General features: G+C 36.4%; 1 protein-coding gene across 1 annotated transcript in view; it reads right to left on the minus strand.

Moving 5' to 3' along the window:
- Nucleotides 1–18,134, minus strand: part of akt3a (AKT serine/threonine kinase 3a) — a 201,479-nt gene continuing 183,345 nt past the window's right edge. Inside the window, 4 exon segments of the mRNA NM_001197201.2 lie at nt 1–1,017; nt 9,228–9,330; nt 13,079–13,166; nt 13,301–13,515. Coding sequence (NP_001184130.1) covers nt 932–1,017; nt 9,228–9,330; nt 13,079–13,166; nt 13,301–13,515 — 492 coding nt within the window. The 3' untranslated portion in view covers nt 1–931.

Here is an 18,134-nt window from a genome sequence, read left to right on the forward strand (position 1 = left end):
TCAAATATATATTCTTTTTTTAATCATCCTTATTATAAAACATAAAATAGTGCCACTTTTTCCATTAATGCTGGCTTTTTTTCATTACACTGCGATTGCACCATTGAGGGCTGAGTGGAAAGACTTTCTGATCCTAAAATAAGGGATTTTAGTCTGATTACAGCCATATTTCGCTGCATACAAATCCCACATCATTCAAACGTGCCGCTTTTCTCATGGGAATGATATGTAAGAAATAAAGTCTTTGCTGAATACACACTACACAGTCAAACTAAGTGACCTGTTGTAATTTAGTGATAGTATTGCGCTGCATAGCTCAGGTTCACAGGGCTTTATACGGAGGAATACTGAATTGTGGAATGATGAGGAGTAAAGCTAGTCCTGTTGAACACAGATCCTTCTTCCTCTGTGAAGCCTGAGTAAACAGTTTATGGCAGTTTTGACTTGGTGAACCCTATAAAGAGTAACATCGAAAGCAGCTGAGACTGTATTGATTTTGTGTAGTTATACTACGTGTACCCGAGAGATGGAATCGCAAAACCCAAGTGAATCTCTAGCCATGCAGTTATACAAACTAAAATGAACCGATCAAACTAGTTCTCGATTAGTAAAGAATGTAAAGCAACATCTCAAAACAAAGAGAGAAACACAATGAAGACAAAACTCCTAACAAACAGCAGAAGTTCTTCCATCATGACCCAACCTTTGGGCTGGAGCTGTGAGGACGTTTGAGCCGGATGGACCTCGATCCGACCCGACGTGCAAATTCCCATCATCCTAAATTAAAAGTTTCCCTTGGTCAAGCTAAAGAAATGAAAGAACCAAGATGGGCGATGGCGGTTCAATAGGGCTGCGGCTGTTAGAAGCTGAAGAGCTCATTTGTTCCAGTGGTAATCTTGATGAAGATGAGGCAGTGTCGGCTGTGTGGCGCTCATTCTCTCCCGCTGGCCGAGTAGGAGAACTGGGGGAAGTGTGGCCGTCGCTCGTTGTCCATGCAGTCCATCCCATCTTCATCAACTGTGTAAGAAAAGCACAGCAACCATTGGTAAAGAGAGGCTAGGTTAGCAGTACAGTAACTTGTCTTTTTCAGCCAGATTTAATAAATAAGGCATTTTATATGCAGTTGTATACTTAAATCAACTTAGCGGAGGTTCAGAGGACAGAGAGAGTAACAAAGAAAATTCAATGGATGACGATTATAAAGAGGCTGTGACTAATAAGGGACAGTGGGGGTAATTTGAAGGTTACACCCTTACTCTTTATGAGAAGTGCCATGGGGTTCTTAATGACCATGGAGTCTGGACCTTGGTTTAATGTCTCATCCAAAGGTGAGATGCCCAGTCACTGTACCAGGGCATTGGGACACACACACATATCCAATGCAAGGCTCACTAACACATTTACCTAGTTTTCCCAACCTCCCATAAGGTAGTGAAGGCTTCTTTCACCGCACTGTTTCATGAAGCTCGAAAATCTTTATCCGCTTGTTAAATATGACAGCATACTAAGCGGCTTCTTGGTCCAAGTTCTTTATCAAACTGTATTGGGAGACTCATCAAATGGTAATAAATGTTTATAAAGTGCTTTAATACTTCACAATATACATATATCACAATCACTATATATATATACACATTTATATATATATATATATATATATATATATATATATATATATATACACACACACACACACACACACACACACATATATATATATATATATATATATATATATATATATATATATATTAGTGCTGTCAATCGATTAAAAAAATTAATCACGATTAATCACATTTAAAAGACTGAAACTTGTAATTTTGGCTATTCAAATGTAAAGATTTATGTAAACGCAAGACAAAAACTATTTAAATTCAAAACATAATTGTTTATTTGAATTTTTGTTTAATTGTAACAAAGATTTCTTCATGGAAACAACATACCCACAATAAACCATCAAGATCCTGGCTTGACAGCCATATTTATTACAGAAATAAAAACACAGGCATGTTAATGCCATTTGAATTTTAAAACAATCAATGCCAATAAATTTAAAAAAAAAATATTTCCAAGTTGGATTCTAAGTGGACAGCAAAAAATGCCAAAATACAGGCATTGCAGATATGGAAAATGAAAAATTATTATAACAATAAAGTATTGAATACAAACAATTGCACTCATTGTAAAGTTGTATTGCTGTGAGTTGAGAACATTAATTATAAAGTAGAAACAATTTTACTCAGCCCTCTTTTACATTCAGTCAGTTGCTAAAACAATCCAGTCTGTTGACATTATTGGGGGACAATGTGGACCTTTTCTTTTGAATGATGCGAGCTGAGAGTGCAATGCAATCTCACAGCAATTCGTAACTTTTTGATTTAGTGGCTACGGACATTTATGCAGGTTTGTTGCTAAGAAACGTGCGCACGCAGACTCACACACACACTGACAGACAGACACACACACACACACCGCACACAGGGCAGGCAGAGCGACTCCCTTCAGGTTTAACACGCATGATCGCATTCATCAAATTTGCTTAAACAAAGGGTTCTAAAGTATTACTGTATTTCACAAGGATTCTAACACAACGCGAACCAGACACTTGCGTTTAAAGGGGAAACACGTCAAACTTAATGACACATTTGAGGGCTCATGCTGAAAGGCAGAGGAATGCGCTGTCTGACAGCTCGCGACATCATGTCACTTTCTGAGGACATTTACATAAGACACCAATACTCAGATTTTAATATGATTAAGATAATACTCTTATTAGGAGTCTACCATGTAAGCAGCGATTTTTGATTACCTTAAAGGACCACTGAGTCACGAAATGCGGAGGTTTTTCTTTCCCTTTGCCATGCGGTATCAAATTCCATTACAACAGAAGTCGAAAGTTAAAAATGAAACACCCGAAATTGCATGAAACGCTGGAGAGCCTGGTGATACGACATTAACTGTTTTATACTGAAACTTGCCTTCAAAAAGCGCTTTCTTGGCCTTATCCACATTTCTTTGCATGTTGAAAACACGTCCACCACAACAGGATATAAAAAACAGCAACTGCGTTAATTGCGTTAATTATTTCAAATTAATTGCATGCGTTAACGCACTAATTTTTAAAGTACTAATATATATATATATATATATATATATATATATATATATATATATATATATATATATATATATATATATATTGCAGAAAGTCCAGAGACTGTTGTGTAACCCATCATTTTCTATAAAATGTGTGATATGAATAAAAAGAGATCATAAATTAATATTTTCTCAATTCAAATTGAGTAGCGGCTTGGACCCGGAAACAATATTTCATACGTCATGACTTAACAAGCTGCAAATCAGTGGTTCAGAATGTGTTTCATATTGGCAATTTTAGTAAATGGCTTTGTTACATCATTACAGTTTTATTTTCCATTGCTGATGATGGTGATGATAACGGAGCTCTTTTCGAATCTAACAAATGTGTCAATTGTTGCCTTGGAAACACAAGTGGGATACAAACAGCAATATGGGTGAGGATCAGATATTTCAGTTTTGAGGACTCTAAATTACAAAAAAATTAATAAACAAATTGTGTGTTTTCGCTTAGCCAGCTATGGCCACCCCTGGGTAAACTCTGGCCACCCCAATATGATTTTGCTGTTGATTAAATGTACTTATATTCATGTACTTATATTCCCAATATTTGAATAAATATATAAATATAAATATATAAATAAATAAAATGCACTAAATTATTGTTTGTGCCACTGACGTACAGTGTATATGTAGCTGATTCACTGCCTCTCCCCCTTAGCGCTGGTTCAACGAAAAAAAATGCGTTCGCCCAGGGTGTCATTTAAAGTATAACTGCCACTGCCCTCCCCAATCAGTGTTGACAGCACGCACACACCTTCAATAGACAGCAAAGCCAATTTAATATTACATCAATAGAAAAAGCTGCATTAATAATATTGTGGCTCAAAAAGGAATATGGATAAATAATATTCTTAGGGTCTGTATAGTGAGTGTGTGTGTATGTAGTAATGCCTTTTGTTCAGTTTGTTCATTTGTTTTATTAATGAACTCATTAATCTACATTAATTTTAGACATAGTATATACTGTATGCTGTACAATAAAAGTATGTGTAAAAATAGCTGAAAAGTTATTTATGTATATAAAAATTGTTTTTAAACTAAATATTGATATTTATTTGGTTTGCACATGTACTTGTTGAATTATTTCAAGAAATAAATTGCAATATTTCAAGAGTAATTAATTAAATTATTTAAAACCACATTTTTTCATTTACTAGAAACAAATATATATATATATATATATATATATATATATATATATATATATATATATATATATATATATATATAAACACTGTATATATAACACTGAATTCATTTAGAATAGAACACTGAATACAGTATTTTTTTTGTGTGCCACCCCAAGATTTGCACACATGTGCCCTGCCTGTTCAGCACAGTTGGCTAATTTAATGTAGGCTTACAGTTTGTAATTGTGCCTCACCATATTAGGCTCACATGAAAATACAACTGGAACTGTACCCAACTGTTCTAGAACCGTTCAGCATGATGGTGGAAAAGAGGCTACTGGTTCTTCTGGTCAAGGCTACTGGTTCTGGTGGTCAATCAGTGTAATACCAGAAAATCCACATGAATTCATGTGTATCTGTCTGGGGACTGGGTGTAACATGAAAGGGGCATGATTTGTAGTAGAGGCATAACTTGCAGTTGTCGAGATCCCACTGAACCATGCGAGATGTCATAACAAGATGTTGGCAAGATGGCAGAAATACTTTTCAGAGAACATTTTCAGCAAGAGTTTTCATGCATTTTCTCTAAATTTATCCACAATCAATTCATTTGATATGTTGTTACTGTATATTCATTCATTTAGCATAGGGATGCCCAAAGTTGGCCCTTTGCAACCTTTGATTTGGCTCACCATCCCATCTTTGCAGATGAGAGTAAGAATAATGGAGCTACAAAAAAGCTCATTGAAATTAAATGTAGTAAATGAATCAGATTTTTTTTAAATGTAAAAAAAATATTTTCTAGGTATTTTTTAATTTTATTAAATAAATTGTGAAATTACCCATGGCAATAATATTTACCTCCCACCCACTAGCCTCAATCAATTAGATTTTTGGCCCTGCATAAGAAAAAGTTTGGACACCCCTGATTTAGCAACTCCACTCCCTGAAGTCTTCATCCATTTGTCATGACAGCTAGCCTACGCTGCATTGCCCCCTGCATTTGCAAATCACAGTACCAGTGGTGTAGTCTATGGCCCCGTTTACACTAATGCATTTTCGTTTTAAAACGCATACGTTTTGCTAAGGTTACGCCATCCGTCCACTCTACGCCAGAGTTTTTGAGCACCGAAAACGGAGCGTTTTGGAAACGCTGAAGAGGCCGTTTTCATTCTAAAATGCTGCTGCTCCGTCTCAGTGTGGATAGGGAAAAACGAAGACATCTGAAAACGGAGGCGGGGCTGCCTGATTAAGGCTTTTCCTGAATATTAAGTAGCCTTGTAAGTTCAGACTTCACAAGTCTGACATGAAAAACTGACTCCCGAGGACACGGGTAAATCTTCAAAAGGAACAGTGTGCTTTATAACCTCATTTACATCACCCTGGCTACGTTGTTTCACTTTCTCAACAATAATATGAAAACATGATTTAAGGAACTGCCTATTTTCATTTTGATATTAGCAACTTAACAGACAGCAGAAATGTTTAGGCATTGTGCTGCAAATATGAGCGTCATCTTCATGTATTGATATTTATAACAAAACGAAGCCTATAACATTACTGCCTCCTTTTATATTCCGAATGAATAATTAATACGAAACATACCCTTTCTTTTGCTGAATATCAGTTTTAATAATCAATAATGGCCATTATAAAAGTATAATATACTATAAGTTTATACATTATAGGAAATAAAGGCAATGAAAGCAGTCGCAACTTGTGTGTGCATAAGCGCCATCTTGTCGACAACATAGTTTTGACATGTTGGTCCCGATAAATTTAAGGTGCGCCTCTACTACAAGTTACACCCCCTCATGTTACGCCCCTGTCTTGCAGTCCCACACAGACCCTACTTCATGAATCGGGTGAGATCACACAGATCAGCCCCTAGAGGTGAATCACTGAATAGGTTTCATAGTTAAATCTTAATCACCTCATTCTCTGATCTTAAATCAGTTTTAGTGAGCTATGTAAAGTGAAATAGAATATTAGTCTCTTGTTGGCCTGTTTGGAAGAGCCCACCATTTAACATTTAAGCCTTGGAAATTGCTGAAAGAACACATATTGGGCAGACACCTGTAGGTTATGTGCACTTATAGGTTACACTTTAAATTCAAAGTTTGAAAAAGCTCATTCTAATGCATGTTTTGCATGAGCTTTTATTGCATTTACACAGTTTTGAGCACCATGTGTCTCAGCATGTGGTGTTTCAAGCTATTTGTGAAGCAATTGGTTTGGAAGCTGTGAAAAAGATTGTTTGTTTCTCCCATCACTACCATAAGGTACTGACCAGTCCAGACTTTTTATTTCTGCAGTGAAGGACTGTGCTTTTCACAGTAGTGTCCCCATCACTATACAGGGGCATTAGGATCCACACAGAGTAAGCACCCCATGCTGGCCTCACTAGCACATTTACCAGCAGCAATTCAGTTTTTCCAAAAAGTCTTCCAAAAGGTACTGACCAGACTCAACTCTGCTGGGCAACCAGTCTACAGGGTGATATGACTGTGGTTAAAGCAAATTAAATGCTTTCTGCAAAACAGTGCAATGTTTTTCACAGCAAAGTGTCTCTGTCACTATAATGGGGCATTAGGACCCACACAGACCACAGAGTAAGCTCTCCATGCTGGTCTCACTAACACATTTAGCAACCAGCAGGATGTCAGTTTTCCCAGAAGGTCTCCCATAAGGTACTGACCAGGCCCAGCCCTGCTTAGACACCAGTCTTGGGCTCCAGTGTGATATGGCTGTGGTTTAGGCAAATAAAATGTTTTTTTGCAGTTAGCCGTGAAGAAAACTTTATCTGAACCACTTTTTACACTTCCCATCAGGTCACAAAAAAAGCCTGCAATATGCCAAAAAAACTGGCACCCACACACTTACCAAGAGCAAGCTGTTGAATATGGAGCCTGTGGAAGTCTTAACAGTTTGCAGGCGAAAACAAGGTTGTTACTTTTATTAAAAGGGTTATGAAGACAAGATTTAATTGGTTCCAAACATCCTAAATATCAGCCAGACCTTCTATAAGCTTTAGCGTTGATATAGAAAATATGACTGCCCTGTTTCACCTCAAACTCCCCACACCATTAACTGTAGCATCAGAGGAGGTGAAACTGCTCAAAATAAGACATTTTATATTCATTATATAATTTAAGAAAGTGTCTATAATCTAGATTGTGGATCGAGAAAAAAACAACAACAACACATAAATCCTGAATATTCTGAATCATTACAAAGTAAAGCATTTCCTATTTCTGAAATACACTACAGTATACATTTACACTTTTCCCATTGGTCTGGCTCATTTCTTGAAACAGGAATTACATTTTCAAAACTCATATATTGTTTGGCAAAACAGTTTTACAGTCCAGCTCACCACTATACTGTAGTTCACTTGCAAAAGCTTATATCTTTCCCAAAACTGTTCGCTTGTGTCAAAACTAAATTTGCTTCTCATATTAACAGTATTAAGCCCCTAAAATGCTTCATCCCTTTGGCAATTCTGTTGTGAACAATTGGTAAGTGGTTTAAAGGTTTGTCCATGTTGTTTTGAGAATGTAATTCCTGTTTTAAGAAATGAGCCAAACCAATTGAGAAAAACTGTAAAACATTGGTTGTTATTTAAGACTTCATAATTACAGACTTTATAACAAAAGACCTTTTTAATCATGACATGACTTATGTCATCAATGTGAACGAAATGTTATGCATGCTTAGGACAACTGTCATTAGGTGTCTTTTTCTCAGTTTTGACATTTTAAAATGCAAAGATGACACAGTAAACAAAACTTGTCATAAATCTGTCATAAACATGACTTATGAATATTTTTCTGATAACTTTTTCAGTGGAACAAACTGAATTTGTCATCAAAATATGTCATTAAAAGTGTCAATATTATTAATAGCTAATGACATTTATTGACAAATTCAGCTTGTACCACTGGAGTTGAGCTCTAAGAAATATTAATGACGCTGTTATAAAATTCACATCATGATTATAACGGCATCATGATAATTATGTTTATGACAGATTTATGACAAGTTTTGTTGTTTTGGTAATGTCAAGTTGTCATGACAGGAAACAACATCATGTTTGCATTTAAAATGTCATAACTGAGTGAATGACACAATGAAAGTTGTCAAAAGCATGCGTATAATCATATTCAGATTCATGATCATGTCATGATTATAAAGGTTTCATGACACAAACACCCCCTTCAAGTAAAGTGTTACCCAAAATTCTATAAAATCTCATTCATTCATACATTTTTCTTCTGCCTAATCTCTTTATTTATCAGGGATCGCCACAGTGGAATGAACTGCCAACTTATTCAGCATATGTTTTACACAGCGGATCCCCTTCTAGCTGCAAACCAGCAATGGGTAACATACACTCATACACTCTCCCATTCACACAGCTAGTTTAGCTTTTTCAGTTCAGCTATACCGCATGCCTTTGGACTGTGGGGGTAACCGGAGCACCCGGAAGAAACAGGAAAACATACAAACTCCACAGAGAAATGGCAACTGACCCCGAGACTTGAACCAGTGACCTTCTTGGAGTAAGGTGACAGTACCAACCACTTAGTCCCCATGCTGCCTCATAAATTGATAACAATTTAAATTTCTCGTTTGGGTGCACTAACATTTCAACACCTTTAAACCAGTATTTGGTCTTTGTTTGTGAAATTCATGAATATTACCAAGTAACATCGCCACAAAACTTCTCAATCAATATTATGTGCAAACAAAAAGCAACACCCAAAGTTTTCAGGCGATTTCAATTTGTGCCGAAGAAAAAAAAAACTGTATTTTCTAGAGTTTCTAATGAATTCAGCTGAATATCACATAAGCCAGTATGTTTTCAGAACACACTTTGAGTCATAACAGCATTGTCAATGTATGCAGAGATAAACAACAAACAGCAGATGAACTCACATTTTTCAGGAGGGGTTATTGTAATGGTTTGAGCTGTGAACTCTTCGTCAAAATATCTGGTATCTGTCTCTGACGACACCTGAGGCTTGAAGGGAGGTATCAGCTGAGGAAGGAAGAGAGGGGGATGAAAACACACCGAGCACCTGTTTGTGCAGATCTGACACTGCATATAGTATGGCAGGCCGGAGGGCTCAATCTAACGCCTCTACAGCACACCCTCCTCTGCCAGCCATTGTGCTATCTGTCGAGCTTAAGTGACAGTGACCTATTCTTGCATCAAATCACACACAACCTCTGTGTAAACATGTGCCATCAAAAGTGTTTTAGTTAGAATGTGTTGTTTGATTTACTCTTTTATTTCAGAGCAAAAAAAAAGAATGTATTTAAAATAAATCTGATCTTAAATAACTGAAGATACCAAACAAAATGTTCTACATTGTAACAATAGTTTATGTATCAGACTTCATATATTTATTAAAGATGCCAAAGAGGGAATTGATTCATTATGCTAAATTTTTTCCACTATATACATATATTACCTGACAAAAGTCTTGTCGCCTATCCAAGCTTAAGGAACAACAAATAATACCTTGACTTCTAGTTGATTATTTGGTATCAGAAGTGGCTTATATGAAAAGGCAAAGGCCTCTAGATTACACTTACTTTACCAAAATAAAATATGATCATGCCTTGATTTTTAATTGTTTAATTAGGACAGTAAGGTCTGACTTTGCTTAGACAAAAGTCTTGCCAGTTAACAGAAATAATGTACAGTATAGAATATAAAGTCATGCTAAAGTGGAAAAATAATTAATATTGTGACTATATGACTCCCATGAGCTTGGAGGACTGCATCCATACATCTCTGCAATGACTCAAATAACTTTTTAATAAAGTCATCTGGAATGGCAAAGAAAGCGTTCTTGCATGACTCCTAGAGTTCATCAAGATTCTTTGGATTCACCTTCAATGTCTCCTCTATCTTACCCTAGACATGCTCAATAAAGTTCATGTCTGGTGACTGGGCTGGCCAATCCCGTAGCAACTTGCTCTTATTTGCTTTCAGGAACTTTAATGTGTAGGCTGAGGTATGAAAAGGAGTACCATCCTGCTGAAGAATTTCCCCTTTCCTGTGGTTTGTAATGTAATGGGCAGCACAAATGTCTTGATATCTCAAGCTATTGATGTTGCCATCCACTCAGCAAGTCTCCCGCACGCCGCCATACTGAATGTAACCCCAAACCATGATCTTTCCTTCACCAAACTTGACTAATTTCTGTGAGAATCTTGGCTTCATGCTGGTTCCAACAAGTCTCTGCAGTATTTGTGATGATTAGGATGCAGTTTAACACATGATTTACCATAAAAAATAAAAAAAGAACCTTCTGCCACTTTTCCAAATGATCAAGTCAAGTTATTATTTGTTGCTTTTACAACTGGGATCAAGGACAAGACTTTTGTCAGGTAGTGTAGTAGGTATGTGGCTTAAGGGAGTGCAAAAAAATACCCAATATGGTTTCATATACTTATTTATAACAACAGGAAATACACCTATAATTAAAAGCTGTTTGGACCATATTTGGAATGGTCATGAATATTAATGAGCTGTCAGTGTCAGGCAATGCCTGCAGCTCACACACCCATAGTGATGCGCTCTGAAATACACTTGTGCAAAATAATCATACTTTAGTCAAAATTGTTTTTTAACAAATTCACATAATTGTTCAGTAACTGACATTCTCATTTCCTAAATAAGAGTCCCACACATATAGCAAGCATAATACAAGCTTAAATGAACTACAGGGTGGGGAAGTTTTAGTTGTAGTTGTAGAAGTAGTTTAGTTTGGCCAAATATTAATGATCTCGCATGGATCGTCAGAGTCAGTGTTTTGTTTCGATTGGCTTGTTTTTAACTGGGACATTCATTACACTTAATAGTGTTTAAGGCTCACAGTATGTCTTTCCATGTACTGAACTCCTTTTATTCAGCTAAGCTTAGGTATTTACTGATTTTATTTTGGCATCTTTAATTGATATTGTAATACTTTATACTTTGTCACTCAAATTAAGTTTAAGCCAACTGTCAGCAAGAGGTTTTTAATCCTTTAAAATAAGATCAGATTAAGTGTGTCATTTCATTTCTACATAAACATGTTAGAAGGAATGATGATGGATTATTATTTCACCAATATTTTGACATTTTAATTTCGCCAGTTATTTAAAACATTAAAAAATTGATATTTAATATTTTGTTTAAGTCAACAAAATCACTTCTGATATTGTTTAAATCTATTTTAGCATCAAAATAGTATTATCTCACAATTGTGTTTTTCTATGGGGTCACAACAATAAAACATCATAATTGTCTTTTATATATATATATAAAAAAAAATCTCAGAAATAGACCTAAAATACAAGATGTGTCTCATTTCAAAGGCTGCCTCATTCAAAAAATGCATTCGAAAGGTACTGCGTCATCAGCACAGTCTTATTTCAAACAAATTCGAAAGTTCCTTCAAATGCAGCCTTAAAATGTGTACTTCGTTTTCCAGGTAATGAAGGATACAACTGGTAGATCCTTCGCGGACATCTCAAGATTCAGTGTGCACTGATAACGGCAGGTTGTTTTTAAAAGAAAACTCCGGATTAAATGTCTGAATTAGGATTATTTTACTTCGATGTCAAAACAACAAACAAAAAGAGTATGGCATGTTTTAGGCCACATTTACACTGCAGATCTTTAAGGTCAATTCCGATTTTGTGACTGTATCAATTTTTTTGATGACCTGCTTACATCATCTTTTAAAAGTGACTGGTATCCGATTGTCTGCATTTACACAGCACACTACCAGAGAAAAAAGAGCGCTGACTAACAGCTGACAATTAAAGAGTGCTCTTTTCTCTATTCCTGTATGTAATCTGTTCGCAGCTTTTGAAAAGCTGTTTTACTATAGTTTATGACAGAAAGATTCTCATTTATCCATCTTCTTTTGATATATAGGCTTTTTAAAACCTTTAGGCATCTTGATGTAATGTCCATGGCATAATTTCTGCGCGTGATGTAGCTATGCACTAGTTTTATATTAGTTTATATTGGTTACGTGGCAGACATTGCGCTCTCTCGCTCTCGTTAACATGCTTAAATACATATGTTATATGACAATATGAAAGCTGTTTAAGTCCTTGTGTATGAAATTTAAGGTTTGGGACTGAAGTCTGTACTAAAATGAAAGTGTCAGACTTGACATCATTCGCTATGGTTTTTAATGACGCGCGACTCGCATTGACAGGTGAAAATCTGATCTACCTGCTTACACTGCAGACATGATGGCACAGATCCGATTTATATTGGATAAAATTACACATATGAACAAGGCCTGATCCTGATTTGAGTAAATAAGAATCCATATGATTTGTTCCTGCTTACATGTACATGGGCCATACTGAATCTGTGTCACATGGGAGAAAAAAATCGGAATTGAGTCACTTGAACATTGCAGTGTAAATGCGGCCTTACTTACAAGTGATTTTATAGAGTTTATGTGTGCATGTATGAATCAAAGAAATTATATTTCCAGCTTCTGTAAACCTTGCTTTGGCTACAGATTGCATAAAATAAGTTTTAAAATCACTTTAAAAAAAGTCATTACAATATTACAGCTTATTTGAGGCAGATATTGCGGTCGCTATGAGACGAGATCTGTCCTATGTAGGCTAGATCGTCTCATTTCAAAATGCTCATTTTGGCTTGTGTGGACCTGGAAGGACTCAGCTCTCTGAAATGAGACACAGCTACAGAGTGCATCTTCATTTGTAATGAAGAAGACGCAACAGCAAAGATGCTCAATTACCTTTTTATCATAGACATCCTGCCAGTCAATTCCAGTAAAGAAACTATGTCGCATAATTTCCTTAGCATCATCCGGACCTCCACCAAGTCTGATTGGAAAAACAAAAGGATTTCCTGTAGTTGCTTGACAACTGATGGCCAGTTCCTGTCTAATTAAGTCAAATACAGAAAATAGAAAGGCAAACTGATCTTGATATCGTGAGGAATGTTTCTGGGTTTGTACCTCTTGTTGGGATCTTTGATGAGCAGGCCGGACAGCAGGGACTTGGCATCAGCGGAGAGCGTCCTGGGGAACTTGATGTCCTCCATCAGGATGAGCTCAAACAGCTTCTCGTGGTCCTGATTGTAGAAAGGCAGTCGACCACACATCATCTCATACATGACCACCCCGAGACCCCACCAGTCCACCGCACGGCCGTAATCATTGTCCTCCAGCACCTGAAGACACGCACAATCAGCCATGATTAGAACTCTCCTGATCAGAGCCCACAACATGTACCTGGACAAAAAGGAAGCATTAAGTCTACATGAACAAGAAGCTGCACCGTTTTTTTCTTATTGTAAGGCAGTTCCTAGAGAAACAGAATTTTAAATGAGCAAACAGTAAGCGAGGCTTGTTTTTTCTACCACGGTGTAAATGAATGTAGTAAAGCAGGAATTTCATTCAGAAAGATCAGGAAATAGGTTTTAGAAGAGTTATTAAAACAGACATCTTCTTCTCACTGTTTCTGTTTCTGTCAAAACTGACAGTTGAAGAAGGCGTGGTTAAGTATGTTGGCCACGCCCAATACCTAATACATGCGTTGGCTGTTTCTCAATTGCAAAAACACAGAGAACGTACTTGCATTCTCGTGAAGAGGTCTTGTCACCTCGGAAGAACAAACTCGGGAGACCGCAAGGACACAGAACTGTCCTGTGAGAAACGAGATGCTGCATTCTTCCTGAATTAACATGACCTTTACACATTTTTAACAGAAAGTTTTTTAAACATTACAGCATTCATACAATGATTTACTGATTTTTCCCTTTTAAATATATACAACATGGACAAAATCCTTACAAATATACTTTGCACAATACGAATAAAACAGATTTTTTTTTTCATATAAATTTCAGCAAATAAACACTCTTAATGTGTTAATGTGTTTATTATATTTTCATGTTAATGTTTACTATCACGATCTCATTTAGGGAAACTCCTGAGACAAATAAGTTATATCTCAGAACTTTGATTATAAACCTATATAAAATGTTGCGCTTCCTACCGCCTTTATTCAGTCACAATGACGTAAGGGACTTCTAAAGCGAGTTCGGTGCTTTGGTATCAAGTTTGCATTGATGCATCCTTGATACCAAGAACACATCTGAGAATTTTCACGCGTTCTCCTTCACGCAGTTTTGGAACTGAACTTTGGCAATTGATGATGATAATACATGAGAACATGAATACACAAGATCGCTGAAGAACGTGTAAAAGAAACAGCCGTAATCAGAACAATTTACTGGAAAAAAAAAAAGGAAATGCATTTTTAGATTTTGTAATGTTATGCACAGATGAATTGTTCAACAATAAACTAGCAATGTGAGCTAACAAAATCATATGGCTAGTTTTGTACTTTAACCCCTTATCTCTGAAGAATTAAAAGCACTAATCAAAAAGCTTAAACTATAAAAGGTGAATTTCAGATCTTAAAACTGGCTCCCCTGTTGAAGGTGTCTGTTTTAATGACCAGAGTTATTTTAATGACACAGGAAAATGAATTGAACGGCCTAGAGTAAGCTGAATTAACGTCAAATTAATGTCCTTTATTAACATCAAATTGTGCAAAATGAGGGAACATTTGGTTCTTTCACTGACTGTTGTTCAGTTCACTTCTTAAGCCACTAACAGAGTTGACATTCTTCACCTCTTTGAGCTTTAGCTCAAGATTCGAACCCCAAAGGTACCACATGGCATGTCTAGTTTATAAAAGTGAATGAGAAATTCATTGAAATGTTAGAATAATAGAGTTGACATACAATTAATATACTATTGGTCTAAGCTAAACATTTTGTACAAATGATTGCCTTAGTGCCTTCCATAGTTTCCCACTAGAGGAAGCAATGTGATTTAATTTGGAGCAGGTCACGTGCTTTTTCTATCAGTGCTTCACAGATTGTATTATGCCTTTTTACAACTGATGTAACAGAGTTGAGCAGAATGTACTGTAGTAACAAACACATAATCTCTTTATTACTGAAAATACAAATAATGCAGAAAATAGATGTTTCATGCAGATGTTTAACTTAGTAAACACATCAAAGTTGACAATTAGACTTAATTAAACCATGATAACTGAAGCTGAAAGTATGATTCGGGAGGTAGCCATCAAAAACTAGTATATTGTGATTGTGATATTATTGTGAAGTAAACTTTTTCAAAACAAACTTTCACTAAATGCAGATAAGCATTTTTTTTTTTAATAAGTTAATATCTTTGTGATTTTATTCAAATGGATTTTATTCAAGTTTTGAATTTTAAAAAAATTCAAGAGTTCACAAAGTCTATTTGGCATGCTGTCCCAGGAGAGAGGCCTGAGCTCTGAAGATCCACGAGCCCGGGGCTCCCTCCGTTTAGACGGCTCAGGTAGGTCTTGAGCTCAGGTGGGTTTTGAGAACTTCTCTGCAATTGGATTAGGAAAGAGTCAGGGTGGAAGGGGGGGGTTTTGTCAGAAAAAACGAGGAAGACTAATGTAAGGAAAACAGACTATTTATTTTGATTTGAATGCGTCTGATTGGTTGGTTAGTAATTGATGATGCAAGACCAGTCGTGGTCAATCATAAGCATTTCATACTCATGAAATTTGATTAAAAAACTTTACTAGGTTTAAGTAATATAATATCTACTGTAGGAGACATTTATCTACATCCATCTATATTCAACCATCCCTTCATAAAGCTGATAAACAATGTCTTATTTCCAGTTTAAAAATTCAATCAAGCTCCTTTAGATTTCAATTTAGTTCTCAAGACTATTTGGTATCTAACTGAGGTCTAAAAGGCAATCTCTGTTCACTTCTAAATCCTGTATATTAACTATTGCATTATTATTTCTATATACATTTTGGTTCAGCACATTTTAAACACAGCAACTCTAGAAAATAAGTTGAACGTGTAACATTACACTGAATCAACTTCTTCTGCGTTATAGTCATTACAGCTGAGAGTTTCTAAATGAATGGCAGTTATGAAGATCCATGCTAATGTATGAATATCAGTAGCTGATAATGGCAGCACTTCACACACACACACTCTCATATTGTAGTGCTTCTCATCACCAAGCCCATGCCAGTGTGAGCCAATTCTCAGGCCAATCAGCGATTCACCGATAAAAGCAACTAAACGTTCATTCTCCACCGCCGTATCAGGTCAAAGGTCCAGCACAGGATACAGTTGGAACATGGAAGCACATTCCTAAAAGCCTGAAATCCTTGGATCAAAGCTGCGCTATTTGGGCAAGCGTCCCGGGCCCCAATTACTGTGGACCCTCATACACACCTTACCGGAAGCTCTTCAAGTCTAGGTGGAGGAAACGAGGCGGCTGGAGAAGAAGTGCGCGACGGAGAGAAGAGTAATGATTAATACGTCTGACTAATGACAAGGCTGTCTGGCAGCGAGCCAGTTAAGCATATGCTGAGAGTGGTGTTATAATGATGTCTCCTCTCTGATCTTTAAAACAGGCAGACCTGCATGAGTCAACAGCAGCATTCATTACTCGCTCTGATTAGGAAACACAATGTGGAGGTCCATGTGGGAACGCAGCGCTAAAACCTCCATACAGCGAGATTAGTGTATATGAATTCTTCACACAGACATGTCAGAGCAAATGTGATGAATGGTATATTGTGCACTGTGATTTTGACAGCACTTCACATTCAACAGATCAAAGCTCTAGTCAGAAATATTCAGAAAATGATTTCATCTGTGTATTAGGTCTACTAGAAATAACAGCAATCTGATGGTAAAGTGCTCAAACAACAATATACAAATGTAAAATAATCAGCTAAATTATGCACAGTTTGTATCTGAATTTAATTTTTTGCAGTTTAATGTTTATTATTAGCCAACTTTATGTACTATAATTTCATCACCACAGTCATTTCAACAGTACTGCATGTCACTTGGCAGAGTAAATGAGATGTGAAATGGTTAATTGGAGTTGAATAACCACTGACTTCTAACAGAATTACTGCACACAATGTAAGCTGACAATATTGTTTGGTCCCACTTTACATTAGGTGGCCTTAACTACTATGAACTTGCATCATAAAAATAAATACAGTGTAGTTACTGTGTTGTAAAGGTATTGCAGAACACTTCTGGTGCACTTGAGGAGGGATACGGGTAGGGTTTGGGACAGGTTAGGTGTATGAGTTTTAGACAGGTTTAAGCGTGGGTTAAGGTGTAAGGGATGGTCAACGCTGTAATAAAAGATGTAATTAGAGAAATTAATAACAGCTGTAATTAAATGCATGTATTTAATCAAGCATAAGTACAAATGTAAAACAAATTTACACAGAAAGTGCATAATAACAAATCATTCATTTCAGCACATATTAGTTAAGGCCACTTGATGTAAAGTGAGAGCTGTTGTTTAAAGTGAACGAGTAAACATGATGATTGTCAGATTATTTTGTGGTAAAACCACATTAACCATGGTAAATTACTTGCAAAAGCTGGATAAATGCATACTTAATATTAGTTTTATAACCTTAGTTCAATGACTTTAAAAAGTTTTTTTATTGACCACACATATCTATTTAATTTTTTCTATCATATTACTGCGTCACAGTTTGTCATCAGAATTTAATGTAATTATAAGAAACCTGAAAAAGAGCACAAATGTCAGGGCATGCCAATACCTCTCCAGAGCCCCAAACCACCTAAGAGCCCTAAGCAGGTCGCACACCAGAAGCGCCGCTCTGTGATGCGCCGCGCAGCACCATGCAGTTTAGAATTTTAAACATAGGTTTCTATCAGGATACACACACCGGCGCTGCAAGTCGGCAGCGCCCAGC

This window comes from Danio rerio, chromosome 13 (genome assembly GCF_052040795.2).
Source record: "Danio rerio strain M-AB ecotype USA chromosome 13, GRCz13ab, whole genome shotgun sequence".
NCBI classification, from domain to species: Eukaryota; Metazoa; Chordata; class Actinopteri; order Cypriniformes; family Danionidae; genus Danio; species Danio rerio.